Source organism: Giraffa tippelskirchi, chromosome 9, assembly GCF_054371585.1.
Source record: "Giraffa tippelskirchi isolate mGirTip1 chromosome 9, T2T-mGirTip1v1.2.pri, whole genome shotgun sequence".
NCBI classification, from domain to species: Eukaryota; Metazoa; Chordata; class Mammalia; order Artiodactyla; family Giraffidae; genus Giraffa; species Giraffa tippelskirchi.
This window is the reverse complement of record NC_137283.1, coordinates 108,653,910-108,668,356: the sequence shown is the minus strand read 5'-3', so window position 1 is coordinate 108,668,356 and position 14,447 is coordinate 108,653,910. Positions and strand designations below refer to the sequence as shown.

The following is a 14,447-nucleotide window of genomic DNA, read 5'->3' as shown; positions in this document are numbered from 1 at the left end:
GTTTGCCTTGGAAATGAACAGAGATCAGATCATTCTGTCGTTTTTGAGATTGCACCCAAGTACTGCATTTTGGACTTTTTCGTTGACTATGAGGGCTACTCCATTCTTCTAAGGGATTCTTGCCCACAGATATAGGTATAATGGTCATCTGAATTAAATCTGCTCATTCCAGTCCATTTTAGTTCACTGATTCCTAAAATGTTGATGTTCACTCTTGCCATCTCCTGTTTCACCATTTGCAGTTTACTTTGATTCAATTTACTTTGAATCAAGGTAAACTTGATTCACAATTGCTATATGTAAAAATCAAAATGCCATAGCTTTTCAACCCATCCAGGCCAGATTTCAGGGCCTTCTCTCTGAGGGTGACCAACTATCCCAGTGTGCCCATGACTTTTGTGGTATTAGCACTGAAAATGTTGCTTCAAGAAAAAACCCTTCAATCTTAGGGAAACTTCCCAGTCTCAGATGGATGGTTGATCAGCCTAACTTCCATCCCTGAGCCCCTTAGCTGCTGTCCCATGGGAGGAGGGGAAATGCATTCTCACTGACACAGAGTACAGTCTACTCCCTGTGGTGCAGATTATGAGCAGTGCTTGCAGAGCATTCATCCCAGGATGTAATTTCAGGGAGGAGGAATGTTGCTACCTCCCAAGTGTGCCCAGAGGGTGCTCTTCTGATTTACCTATTGCTGTATAACAAATGACTGCAAAATTTAGAGGCTTAAAATAATATTTTATTATCCTTCTGATTTCTGTGTTTCTGGAATTTGAGAAAGCTCAGCTAACAATTCTGGCTCCCTCCCTGCGTTAGCAGCTGTAACTGGAACAGCTGGGGACTGGTCAGACACCTCTTGTCTTCATGTCATCTTAAGGCCTCTCTGAATGAGCTAAACTTCAAGCTCTCCTAGTTGCCTCCAGGCAGGTGGTGCTTACCTGACAGTTTAGGGTGCCAGAGCAAGTGTTCCGGCCAACAAGTAGGAAGCTGCCTCAGATGTCACATCAGGTATTATTGCACAGCATCATTTTCACCATAGCCACAGGATTCAGGTGAGGTGCATAGGCTTCTTGATGATTAGGTCTGTTGGGATGGAGACATTACTGCAACCATCTTTGGAAAATATAATCTGCCACAATTACCTTAGTGGTTAGAAGATCTGTTGGGATGGAGACATTATTGCACCTATCTTTGGAAAATATAATCTGCCACAGTTACCTTAGCTTCCAAATACAGTTTTTCATTAGTAAAAGTAGTAAAGTTGTCAAAATATTATTTTTCCTCCTCAATTTTTGTAATACAATTTTTATTTTGAATGAAAACAAAAAGGTCCGACTGTAAATGTTTCTTGAATTATTCTGAAAACTTTTTACCATGTTCTACTAGAATGAGTAAATATATGTGTGTGTGTGTGTGTGTTACATGTATGTATGTGTGTGAATCTCTCACTCTTTATGTATATATATATTCCAGAAAAGTCAACTGACCAGTATAGGTGTAGCAAAAGTTCATTTGCTTCCATAGTAAGAATTTTAGGGTGTGTGTGTGATGTATGGCAGTTTCCATACACACATGCACCCCAAAGGCTAGAAAGGAAAGAATAATTGTGAGGAGACAACGACAGTAGGGGCTTATGATCACTTCAGGTTGAAGAAGGGGTCCATAGCAGGCTAGAACTCTGAAGACATGGGTGGCTGGAGAGGGAGCTAAGGAACAAGGGCAGTGGCTATCATTTAGAAGTGAAGGGCAGGTATACATGTAACATCCCTTTGGTATCATCATTCAGTTTGAAATGTGGATGCTAATGTTGTGATTGCAGCTTTCTTAGAATGTCTGACTCCCACTGTGATGCTTAAGATCTGTGAGTCATTCTTTCTGATAGTCTCCAGGTTCTCACTTCAGAGTAATGGAAATTGGAGTTTAAAAAAATCTAATGCAATTATTTGGGGAATTTGCTGACAGTGCAGTTTTAGCAAAGTTTCAGGAAAGCATGCTACAAATCTGAATTTTATTAAACTGATATTTTTTGGTTTGATATGTGTTTAATATTGCAACATTTATGAGTCTTACATGAGTTCTGTTGTTTTGTCCTAAATGTTATTTTATTGAGGAAAATTTCAAAATTAAAAAAATGAGATAGCAGAAAGATTATAATTCTAAGCAACCATTTGTTTAAAAAGATATTATATGTGTTTGGATTGTAGGAATACTGTAATACGGTCCAGCTAGATTCTGGTATAGATTATCGGAAAAGGGAACTTCCTGCTGCAGGAAAACTCTACTACCTGTAAGTTTTTTTTTTTCTTAATTTTAATGTTCTTAAATTTAATATCTAATAATTTATCAGGAAAAGATGAGAAAAATAAGCAGGGTAATTATTAGAATGTGAAAGGCTAATTCTGAAGCCTAATTTTTCAAATACAAAATGTTGTAATGTTAACTTCTTTAAACTGTGTTTTTTGCCATCCACATTTGCATGATTTATAATGTGTGATTGGAGGAAACCCTAATTAGTTTTTTAGGGAGGAGTGATGACAGATGGTTAGAAAGTAATGAGTATCCTCTTATAAGAAACTCTAGTATTAAGAGAATATCTTTATTCTGCTAAAGTAATTAATTATTTGTGGACATCTTCTGACAAATGTGTTATTTCTGTTCTCTGAAAATTGTGTTTTATTTTGTCAGACAATCTGTTTGTATTTATCACTGTTGATTGACTTCCATACATAACTATGTAAAATATATATACACAAGTACAACTGGATATATTTTGTCTTCTAGAAGCTCATTCTCCCAAGTAGGAGCAATTTATAATAATAGATGTAGTCAGCTTGTGTAGTTAATGCTGAAAACAAATATAGTTTGTTTTAAAATGTCACTTGTGAGAACCTGAAAAGGAAAAAGTTGCTTTACCAATGCAAAGTATGTTTAGCATATGCTGCTAATGTTGGACACATAGTGGGTTCTCAGTAAATAGACCTGTCTAAGGGCTAATTGTAATTTAACTCAAAGGCATGTTTCTGCTAATTTAAATTTTGATGACAATGTGCGTATGAGAGGTTCAGAAAAGTTCTCGTCTCTGCCACCTTGTAAGCAGAAGTACTTTACTGTTTTTGAAGCAGAAATTAGCTAGAAAAATCACATAATTAAAATTGCATACTTTACAGTGTACCAAGGGGACTATTTCAGTTTATTATTCAGATTCTGATGATTATTATAGGAGGTTCTTCATCTGCCCTTAAGTACTTTGTCTTTAAAGTACTTTATAATTTTGAAAAATTCATAGAGCACTTATTTTCTGCTTTAACAAGGACTTTTTCCTCTCCATTTCTTTTATCTTTGGGCTTTCCTGTCTTTTTAGTTTTCTGACCTTCGCAAGATTTCCCTGAAGCTTTGCTACCTATTTGTCGATATGCCAGATGTATGGTACTTAGAAATTAATTTATTACCATCCCTTTTATTTTTTCAACAAATCCTTGTTCCCTATTTTCCCACAAAATATATCCTTATGTGGACGAATTAAAACATTTTCCTAAAAGGAAATCACTTCAATAAAGATGGTTGTCTAAGTCATGAAATTTGTTTCTTGGTCTTTGAGAGGTCTCAGTGGAATTTACAGGAGGTGGAGAGTCTGCTTTTGCTTTAGCAGAGCCTCTTTTTCTCTGAGCTACCCTGTGTTGCCTCTTCCTCTTCCTGATGAAAGTAATAAAATTCTAACACATCGAAATTCAGGTTTGTACTTTAAACATGTACTGGAGGAAGTCAGAATCTAACAACATCCCAGAGTCCAGAAAACGAGAATGTACAAAGGCTACCATGGAACTCTGGAATAGCTTTCTTAAAAATATATAAATTCTTTAATCCTCAAAGAAAGTAGATTTATTTATGAATTTAACATCAAAAGAGCTTTACCAGAGTCTGATAATCAAGAATAGAGAGCCTAGGGGCATACCTCAGAGGGAAGGCAGATATGTGCACCAGAGAAGAATTAGGAATTAAAGTCATCTCAGAAGTGGGAGAATAAAGATACCCAGATGGGATGCTAGGGTTTTCATTTATATTGTTGCACAGGAGCCTTTGGGTAGAACTTCTTTCATGAGAGAGTAAAAGAAAAGTTCCTGGGGTCATGTTAACATTTCTGATTTAATTAGGTTTCATTTCAACTTGTTCCTGTAGGAAAATTTATTAATTTCCCCTCTATGACAGATTTTAATATGCCATGTTATTTATTGCCCTTTTATGACAGGAAACACCACTGCTGAGAGGTCCATAGGATGCTGCCCCTGAGCATTTTGCTATCAGTTCTGTGAAGGGTTATGTTTGATCCCCTGAAGAGAGGGGATCAGATCACCTTAGACTCATCCTCGCTCTCTGTCTCTTTTCCTTTTTCATCCAGGATGTGAGTAGTACAGGTTCTTTTTTTCTGACTAAATCTGTTAAAGAAAGTTCCTGTTCAAACACTGTATCTCCACCATACTTACATGCAAACACCCTGCCCCCAGCATGGAAGCTGTGGCCTCAATGGAATATTTTAAACTGAACCAAAAAGGGTAGAGGCAGGTGTTGGGCCTTGGATTTGATTTTGCCCTACTTATGAAGTAATAGCTTTGCCTGTATTGTTTCGTGGATGCTGGCAGAAGACACAAGAAACCTGTGTCAGAGACAAAGGATTTTATTACTCTAGGCACAGATAGTATGTTGAGGCAGTTCCCTTCTCGCTTCCTAGTCCCATTAGGGAGGGGAAGAGGAGTTTTGCTGAGGGCCCAGATGGATGCCTGCACATGCAGTGAGTTGTGTTACAGGAGAGGGACTCTGAGTTTCGGGAATGAACCACTTTATAGCCAGAAGTAAGCAAGACTACTTTTTGTCTCAAGGGAGATACTGCCTCATCCCTCAAGGCTTCTTGCTACAAACACATCTTAAGAGATGGTTAAGGCCTTGCATTCTTGGCATACTCAGCAAGCTGTGCAGGTGAATGGGAGACTCAGAGAAGACTGTCTGTCCTAACAGGGGAGGTTTACCAGACTTTTAACCTTTATTTATTAAAGAAATAAATTTTCCCTTTATTTCCCTTGATTCCTATCTGCCAAAGTCATCTACCACTTCAACAAAATTACTTCTGACTGCTATTCAGTTATTTAACCCCTGAATTGTTTCAAGACCATTTCAGCTCCATGTATATGGAAACTATGATCACATGGAAATGATGAAAATTTTATGTTACAATTCACCTCCCAATGCAGAAGACGTAAAGACATGAGTTCGATCCCTGGATTGGGAAGATCCCCTGGAGGAGGGCATGGTAACCCACTCCAATATTCTTGCCTGGAGAATTTCATGGACAGAGGAGCCTAGTGGGCTATGGTCCACAGGGCTGCAAAGAGTCAGAAATGACTGAAGCGACTTAGCACAGCACAGCACATATGTTACAACTTTTCAGGCACAAACCAAATATTCACATATTTTTACCTGACTAATATAGTACATGTATTCATCCATCTTTTGGACAGTTTTAAGGAGTTTATTCTTAAATACTTTTACCAATGGAAACTTAATGTCCCAAGTGCTCTAATTTTCCACTTGGGAAACATCTATTCCAAATAGAAAATTACTTCTAAGAATATATCTTTGAGCACCATTAAAAAAAAAAAGTTTGCTGCTAAAAACACAAAGCTTCAAGGTTAGAGCTCTGTTTTAGAAGAAAGGTCTGTGAAAACAAAGACCGGAACTCATCCCTGTTGAAACTTACTCCCTTGCAATTAAAAACTTCTTGTGTTTGCCTCTGATGTTCCCTGCACATGTTCCCCTGCCCCCAACCAGAACAACATCGAGGAAAATTTAAAGCATTTTCTTAGCTTGATTGTCACATCTTCTCATCCCTAAAACTTCGACAGACATCTGTCCTCTGCCTGAAAGGTTGCCACCTTCTGGTTCAGCAGAATCTCTAGGGCATCTTGGGGCCTTCTCCTCACCCCCTATCATTACCATTATAGGTGTTTCTGTCACAGACATTGAAATCTGCACTTTCAGTCTTATTTTTTCTCACCAGATATCAACCCAGTCATTTCCTGTTTCACTTCCCACTGAAGAACCTCTGAAATATCTGCCAACAGTAGCAACTTGAAAATTGCAAAGTTAGCCCCCTCCTGTTTAGACTGTGATTTGTTTCATTTCCATGAACTAGATTGCCCCAGGTCCCTGCAGCAGGCTCTGTGTGTGTAACATCACTGAAACACTTGATCTCTGGTCACCTACAACAAAGTTTTTATAGACTGATGCTAAACCATGGGCCTGCTGTACTTTCTCTGAAATCTCTGATGTATCTTTTAGAGTCTTTAATATTCAAGTTAGTCTTACTTCTTATGCTAGTGCATGGTGTCACAGTGGAGCTGTGTTGATATTGAAGAGAAGATGCCACACATTTAAAAAATATGAAATTTGTTTACCACCAAAGGTATAGAAACATATCCATATGGAGACAGGCAAAACAGAAGACAACATAGTATATTCTCATTGAAAGTTTGTTTTTCTGGCCCATGAAGCTGACATATAGCCCCTGATCAGGATGAGGATCCCAGCAGGTTACGTTTATCACTCTTGGTTGAGTGGTTTAGAGAGACTCTGGCTATGTGCCTGCCTGTTCACCAGGTGGTGTTGTGTTTTGTTTAGTCGCTCATTCATGTCTGACTCTTTGTGACACTATAAACTGTTGCCTGCCAGGCTCCTCTATCCATGGGATTCTCCAGGCAAGAATACTAGAGTGGGTTGCCATGCCCTCCTCCAGGGGATCTTCCCAACTCAGAGATCGAACCCAGGTCTCCCGCATTGCAGGTGGATTTTTTACCATCTGAGCCACCAGGGAAACCTGTTCACCTGACTGTTCACTGTCAATCAGTGTGAATCAAAGTTCAGTTTCTGGTCCTTCGTTAAGATTAGACTAAGCCTTCCTGAAGTCTGTTCCTCAGAGGGCAGAGGACAGAATTTCTGCCTCTGGCAGTTAGAGAAACTGTCTAGTTTAATGAGGTTCAGGCTGTTGATCTGGTCATTTCTTAAGTCTGGGGAAGGGACGCAGACTGTTTGGGACATTTTAAATGTTTACAGATTAAATTTTATTCTTAGCTTTATGACACAGAACATATAGGTTTATCTGCTTAAGTCATCAACATAGTCATAAACTAAAGTGTGTGTTAGTCGCTCAGTCATGTCCGACTCTTTGTGACCCCATGGACTGTACAGCCCGCCAGGCTCTTCTGTCTGTGGGATTTTCCAGGCAAGGATACTGGAGTGGGTTGCCATTTCCTTCTCCAATAAACTTAAGTATTAACAGATAAAATAATACAGTGTATGCTGCTGCCGCCAAGTCGCTTCAGTCGTGTCCGACTCTGTGCGACCCCTTAGACGGCAGCCTACCAGGCTCCTCCGTCTCTGGGATTCTCCAGGCAAGATCACTGGAGTGGGTTGCCATTTCCTTCTCCAATGCATAAAAATGAAAAGTGAAAGTGAAGTCTCTCAGTCATGTCCGACTCTTCGCAACCCCATGGACTGCAGCCTACCAGGCTCCTCCATCCATGGGATTTTCCAGGCAAGAGTACTGGAGTGGGTCACCAGTGCCTTCTCCGAATATAGTGTATAGCATGTGCTTTAAAATAATCCAGGGTGGAAGAATTGAGAGAAGGTATAGATGAAACAAGAGTGGCCATGTATTGAGTGTTACATCATGATTGTTACATCAGGTTAATTATACTATTGTTGTCTTTATGTGTGTATACGTGTGAAATTTTCCACAATAAAAAGGTTTTTTTTGAAAAAGGTTCAAATTTTCTCTATTTTTTCTGCTTATGCTAGTGAGAGTTTTATTAATCCATTCATCTTCTCAGAGAAATAGCTTTTGTTTTATTGTCTCTATTGCTTTATGTTTTATTGATTTCTTTTCATTTTGTCAATAATTCCCTTTGCTGTGCAAAAGTTTTTAAGTCTAATTAGGTCCCATTTGTTTATTTTTACTCCTGTTTCCTTTGCTCTAGGAGATAGATCCAAAAAAATATTGCCATGATTTATGTCAGTGTGTTTGGCTTATGTTTTCTTATAGGAGTTTTATGGTTTCTGGTCTTACATTTAGGTCTTTAATCCATTTGAGTTTATTTTTATATATGATGTGAGAAACTGCTCTAATTTCTTTCTTCTACATACATTGCTTATTTTTAAATTGGATCATTTGTCTCTTTATTATTGAATTTTAAGTGTTCTTTATGTATTCTACATACAAGTCACTTGTCAGATACATGATTTGCAAATATTCTCACATTCCATTTTTTTAAAAATTTTCTTGACGGTGTCTTTGAAGCACAAAATTTTAAAATTTTAATTAGGATCAATGTATTTTTCCTTTTGTTGCTTACGCTTTTGGTGTGTCACATTTGAGAAACTGTTGTCTAATTCAGGGTCACAATAATTTTTACCTATATTTTCTTCTAAGAATTTTATAGTTTTAGCTCTTATATTTGTGTTTGGTTAATTTCAAGTTATTTTTATATGTGGTGCAAAGTAATGGTCTATCTTCTTTCTGTTGCATGGAGATACTCAGTTGCCCTAGTACTGTTTGTTGAAAAGAGTATTCTTGCCCTAGTGAATTGTATTGACCTCCTTTTTGAAAATTGACTGACTGTAAACATAAAGGGTTATTTCTGGTCCCTCATTTATATTCCATTGATCTATTTGTCTAACTTTATGTCGTTACCAGATTGTCTTGATTGCCATAACTTTGTTCTAAGTTTTGAAATTAGGAAATGTGAGTCCTCCAACTTTGTTTTGTTGTGTTTTCGAGATTGTTTTGTCTATTCTGAGGCCTTTGAATTTCCATATGAATTTTAGGATCAGCCTGTCAAATTCTGCAAAGAAGCCATCTGTAACTTTGATAGGAATTGTGTTGAATTTGTAAATCACATTGGGGATATAACATTGAGTCTTCTGATCCATAAACATGTAATGTTTTATTCGTTTCCTAGGGCTGCCATACAAAGTACGCCTAACTGAATATCTTAGAAAGTAGGAGTTTATCCTCTTGTTCTGGAGATTAGAAGTCTGACATCAAAGTGTTGGCAGTTTGGTTCTTTTTGGGCAGTATGAAGGAGACTCTGTTCCACGCCTCTGGTAAAGTTCTTGATTTGTAGGTGCATTGCTCTAGTCTCTGCCTCTAGCTTCATATATTTTCCCTGTGTGTGTGTGTTTCCAAATTTCCTCTTCGTGTAAGGACACCAGTTACCGCATTAGGGACCACCCTAATCCAGTGTGACTGCATCTAAACTTAATTACATTTGCAAAGAGCCTAAATGAGATCACATTCACAGATATTGGGGGCTAGTGCTTTAACATCTTTTTGAAGGACACAGTTCAACTCATAACAGCTATCTTTCCATTAATTTTGGTCTTCTTTGGAAGTGGAAGTGTTAGTTGCTCAGTTGTGTCTAACTCTTTGTGATCCCATGGATGGGGGCCCACCAGGCTCCTCTTGTCCATGGAATTTTCCAGTACTGAAAGAGTACTGGAGTGGGTAGCCATTCCCTTCTCCAGAGGATCTTCCCGACCTAGGGACTGAACCGAGGTCTCCTGCATTACAGGCATATTCTTTACCATCTGAGCTACGAGGGAAGCCCCTTGGTCTTCTTTAATTCCTTTCAATAATGTTTTAGGTTTTCAGTGAATAAAATTTGCAAATACTTTTATTAAATTTATTCAAAAACATTTTATTCTTTTTGAAACTGGCATAAATGAAATTGTTTTCCTAATTTCATTTTTGGTTTCTTCATTGTTACGGTTTAGGAATGTAATTGATTTCTGCATATTGCTCTTGTAGCTTGAAGCCTTGCTAAACTCATTTATTTGTTCTAATATTTTCCAGTAGATTCCTTAGAATTTTCTAAATACAAGATCATGTCATCTGGAAATAGAGACAGTTTACTTTTCCCTTTCCAATCTGGATTCCTTTTTATTTTTCTTGCCTAAATGTCCTGTCTAGAACCTTTAGTGAAATGTTGAATAGAAGTAGTATATTCTATCATAAAGAATGGACACCCTTGTCTTATTCCTGAGCTTGAGGGAAAGACTTCAGTATTTCACCATTAATTATGCTGTTAGCTCTGGGTTTTTCACAGATGTCTTTTCTTAGATTAAGGACATTCCCTTCTGTTCCTAGCTTTTGGGTGTTTTGTCGTTAAGGGGTGTTGGATTTTGTCAAATACATTTTCTGTTTCTATTGATATGATCATGTGGTTTTTGTCCATTATCCCATTGATGTGGTATATTTTATTAATTGATTTTTGGATTTTAAATCAACCTTGCATTTCTGGGATAAATCTCACTTGGTCGTGGTGTATGTTCTGTGCTTAGTCATGTCTGACTCTTTGCAACCCCATGGACTGTAGCCCACCAGGCTCCTCTGTCCATGGAGATTCTCCAGGCAAGAATACGAAGTGGGTTGCCATGCCCTTCTCCAGGGGATCTTCCCAACCCAGGGATCGAACCCAGGTCTCCCGCACTGTAGATGGATTCTTTACCATCTGAGCCACCAGTGAAGCCCCAGTCATGGTGTATAATCCTTTATATATATTGCTGGATTTAGTTTGCTAGTATTTTGTTGAGAATTTTTGTGTTTATATTCATGAGATATATCGGTCAGTAGTTTTCTGTTTTGGAGATGTCTTTGTCTGATTTTGCTGTCAAGGTAATACTGGCCTCATAGAATGAGTTTTGAAGAATTCCCTCCTGTTCTATGTAGATTTTATCTTTTTTCTTGAGTCAGCTTCAGTGATATGTGTCTTTCTAGGAATTTTCCCATTTATCGAAGTTACCTATTTTGTTGGTACAGTTGTTATTATTATTCCCTTATAATTCTTTTTTATTTCTATAAGGTTGATAGTAATGTCCTCTCTTTCATTCCTGATTTTAGTAATTTTAGTTTTTGCTCTTTTCTTTAGCTAAAAGATTGTCCATTTTATTCACCTCTTCAAAGAATTAACTTTAGGTTTTATTATTTGCTCTATTATTTTTGTATTCTTTACTTCATTAATTTCCACTCTAATCTTTATTATTTCTACTTGTTTTAGATTAATTTTCTAAGAGTCTTATGGTAAAAAGTTAGATTATTAGTTTGAGATTTTTCTTCTTTTAACGTAGGCATTTATAGCTATAAATTTACCCATAAACACTACTTCTGCTGCATCGCATAAGTTTGGTATATTATGTCTTCATTTTCTTTGTTTCAAAGTATTTTCTAATTTTCTTTTTCATTTCTTTTTTTGACCCATTGGTTACTTAGGAGTGTGCTGTTTTATTTCCACACATTTGTGAATTTTCCAAATATGCCTCTGTTACCAATTTCTAATTTCACTCTACTGTGAGTAGAGAATACTCTGCATAATTTCAATTCCTTTTAATTGAAAAATTGTTTTATGGCATAGGATATGATCTTTCTTTGAGGATGTTTCATGTGCATTTGAGAAAAATGTATATTTCTTGGTTATTGAGTGGAGTGTTTACATGTTAGTTTAATTTGTGTATAGTGTATTCAAGTCTTATTATTTCTTGTTGATCTTCCCCCCTAGTTGTTCTTTCTACTATTGAAAGTTGGATATTGAAGTCTCCAAACTATTACTGTTGCATTGTCTGTTTCTCCCTTCAGTTATGTCAGTTTTTGCTTCATGAATTTTGAGGGCTTTGTTTCTAGGCACATATATATTTATAATTGTTATATCATCCTGATGGATTGATAGTTTTATCATTATAAAATGTTCCTTTTAGTTTCTAATCACATCTTTGTTGTTTCAATGTCTGTTTTGTCTGATATTAATAGTGGTTGCTTTTTTCATGATATATCTTTTTTTCATCCTTTTCTTTTCTTTTTTTTTTTTTTATAAATTTATTTATTTTAGTTGGGGGCTAATTACTTTACAATATTGTAATAGTTTTTGCCATACATTGACATGAATCAGCCATGGGTTTACATGTGTTCCCCTTCCTGGACCTCCCACCCAACTCCCTCCCCATCCCATCCCTCTGGGTCATCCCATTGCCCCGGCTCTGAGCCCTTGTCTCATGCATCGAACATGGAATGGTGTTCTGTTTCACATATGATAATATACATGTTTCAATGCTATTCTCCCAGAACGTCCCACCCTCACCTTCTCCCTCAGAGTCCATAAAATTTTCAAGCTGTTTGTATCTTTGAATGTAAAGCGTATCTTCTATAGATAGCATGTAGTTGGAACTCACTTTTTTATCCAGTCCACCAATCTCTGCCTTTTGATTAAATTGTTTAATTCATTCACAAATTATGTTATTACTGATATAATTGGATTTACATCAGCTTTTACTTTTCATTTTCTTTATGTTTCATGACTTTCTTGTTTCTCTGTTCTTCCTTTACTTATTTCTCTTACATTAAGTATGTCTTTAGTGTAACATTTTCATCCTTTTAATGATTTTTTGGTTATATTTTTGGTCATTTTTTAGTGAATAACTTTTATCTCTATGAAACATATAAAATATAATGTTTCATTCAAACAGAAATGTCTCAAATTCAAAATGAAGTATTGTATGTTGCTATATGTTTTGATAATTAAAATGTCAGTAATGGTAATGAATCTTTAACGCCACCTGTAAGGAAAAGATAATTGATTCTCAAAAGTAGTTTACACAGTAGTATCTTTGTTAGAAGAACTCCTATTGATATTTTATCTATGAGGAACTCTGTGTAACATTGCAAGCTTACAACTGTATCAGTTCAGTCATTCAGTCATGTCCGACTCTTTGCAACCCCATGACCTGCAGCACGCCAGGCCTCCCTGTCTATCACCAACTCCTGGAGTTTACCCAAACTCATGCCCATCGAGTCAGTGATGCCATTCAACCATCTCATCCTCTGTTGTCGCCTTCTCCTCTGTCGTCCCCTTCTCCTCCTGCCCTCAATCTTTACAACTGTGTACTAGTAAAATATAACAGTAACAGTTTTCTGCTTTATGTACTATAGGACATAGTCAGGTAGGCCATTTATTATGTCTTTTAAAAATCACAAAATTGTCTTATTTGGAATAATTTAGATGTACATTAAAATTTATTAATTAATTTTATATTAACTTAAGGACTCCTGAATTAAAAATTAATGTCAAGGATTTGAAATTTGAATATTTGAAGTATTTGAAACAACAGGAAAAGAAGTCCATCTTCTATATATTTCAGTATCAGTTTCCATTAGTTAGCTCAGCATACCTTTTATCATCTATCCATTTATTGAACTGTAATTTAACAGTAGCATATTACAGTGTTTGTTTTTCAGCAGGCTAGACAGGACCAGAATGGAGCTGGCTCACAATTTCCAGCTAAACATATTGACAAAAATGTTCAGTTGTATGACTGTACTCACGACCCAGATAATCATGATGGTGTGATCACTCACCTAGAGCCAGACATCCTGGAATGTGAAGTCAAGTGGGCCTTAGAAAGCATCACTACGAACAAAGCTAGTGGAGGTGATGGAATTCCAGTTGAGCTATTTCAAATCCTCAAAGATGATGCTGTGAAAGTGCTGCACTCGATATGCCAGCAATCTGGAAAACTCAGCAGTGGCCACAGGACTGGAAGAGGTCAGTCTTCGTTCCAATCCCAAAGAAAGGCAATGCCAAAGAATGTTCAAACTACCGCACAATTGCACTCATCTCACATGTTAGTAAAGTAATGCTCAAAATTCTCCAAGCCAGGCTTCAGCAATATGTGAACTGTGAACTTCCAGATGTTCAAGCTGGTTTTAGAAAAGGCAGAGGAACCAGAGATCAAATTGCCAATATCCACTGGATCATCGAAAAAGCAAGAGAGTTCCAGAAAAACATCTATTTCTGCTTTATTGACTATGCCAAAGCCTTTGACTGTGTGGATCACAATAAACTGTGGAAAATTCTGAAAGACATGGGAATACCAGACCATCTGACCTGTCTCTTGAGAAACCTGTATGCAGGTCAGGAAGCAACAGTTAGAACTGGACATGGAACAACAGACTGGTTCCAAATGGGAAAAGGAGTCAGTCAAGGCTGTATATTGTCATCCTGCTTATTTAACTTATGCGCAGAGTACATCATGAGAAACGCTGGGCTGGAAGAAACACAAGCTGGAATCAAGATTGCCGGGAGAAATATCAATAACCTCAGATATGTGGATGACACCACCCTTATGGCAGAAAGTGAAGAAGAACTAAAGAGCCTCTTGATGAAAGTGAAAGAGGAGAGTGAAAAAGTTGGCTTAAAGCTCAACGTTCAGAAAACTAAGATCATGGCATCTGGTCCCATCACTTCATGGGAAATAGATGGGGAAACAGTGGAAACAGTGTCAGACTTTATTTTTTTGGGCTCCAAAATCACTGCTGATGGTGATTGCAGCCGTGAAATTAAAAGATGTTTACTCCT

At 37.2% G+C, this 14,447-nt stretch overlaps 1 protein-coding gene across 3 annotated transcripts in view; it reads left to right on the top strand.

The window, feature by feature from the left end:
- The window catches only part of AFG1L (AFG1 like ATPase), a 195,696-nt gene that overhangs the window by 120,200 nt on the left and 61,049 nt on the right, over window positions 1-14,447 (top strand). For all 3 annotated transcript variants that reach the window (XM_081526814.1, XM_081526816.1, XM_081526815.1), the window contains exon 8: window positions 2,202-2,284. In XM_081526814.1, coding sequence (XP_081382940.1) covers window positions 2,202-2,284 — 83 coding nt within the window. The remainder of the gene's footprint in view (window positions 1-2,201; window positions 2,285-14,447) is intronic.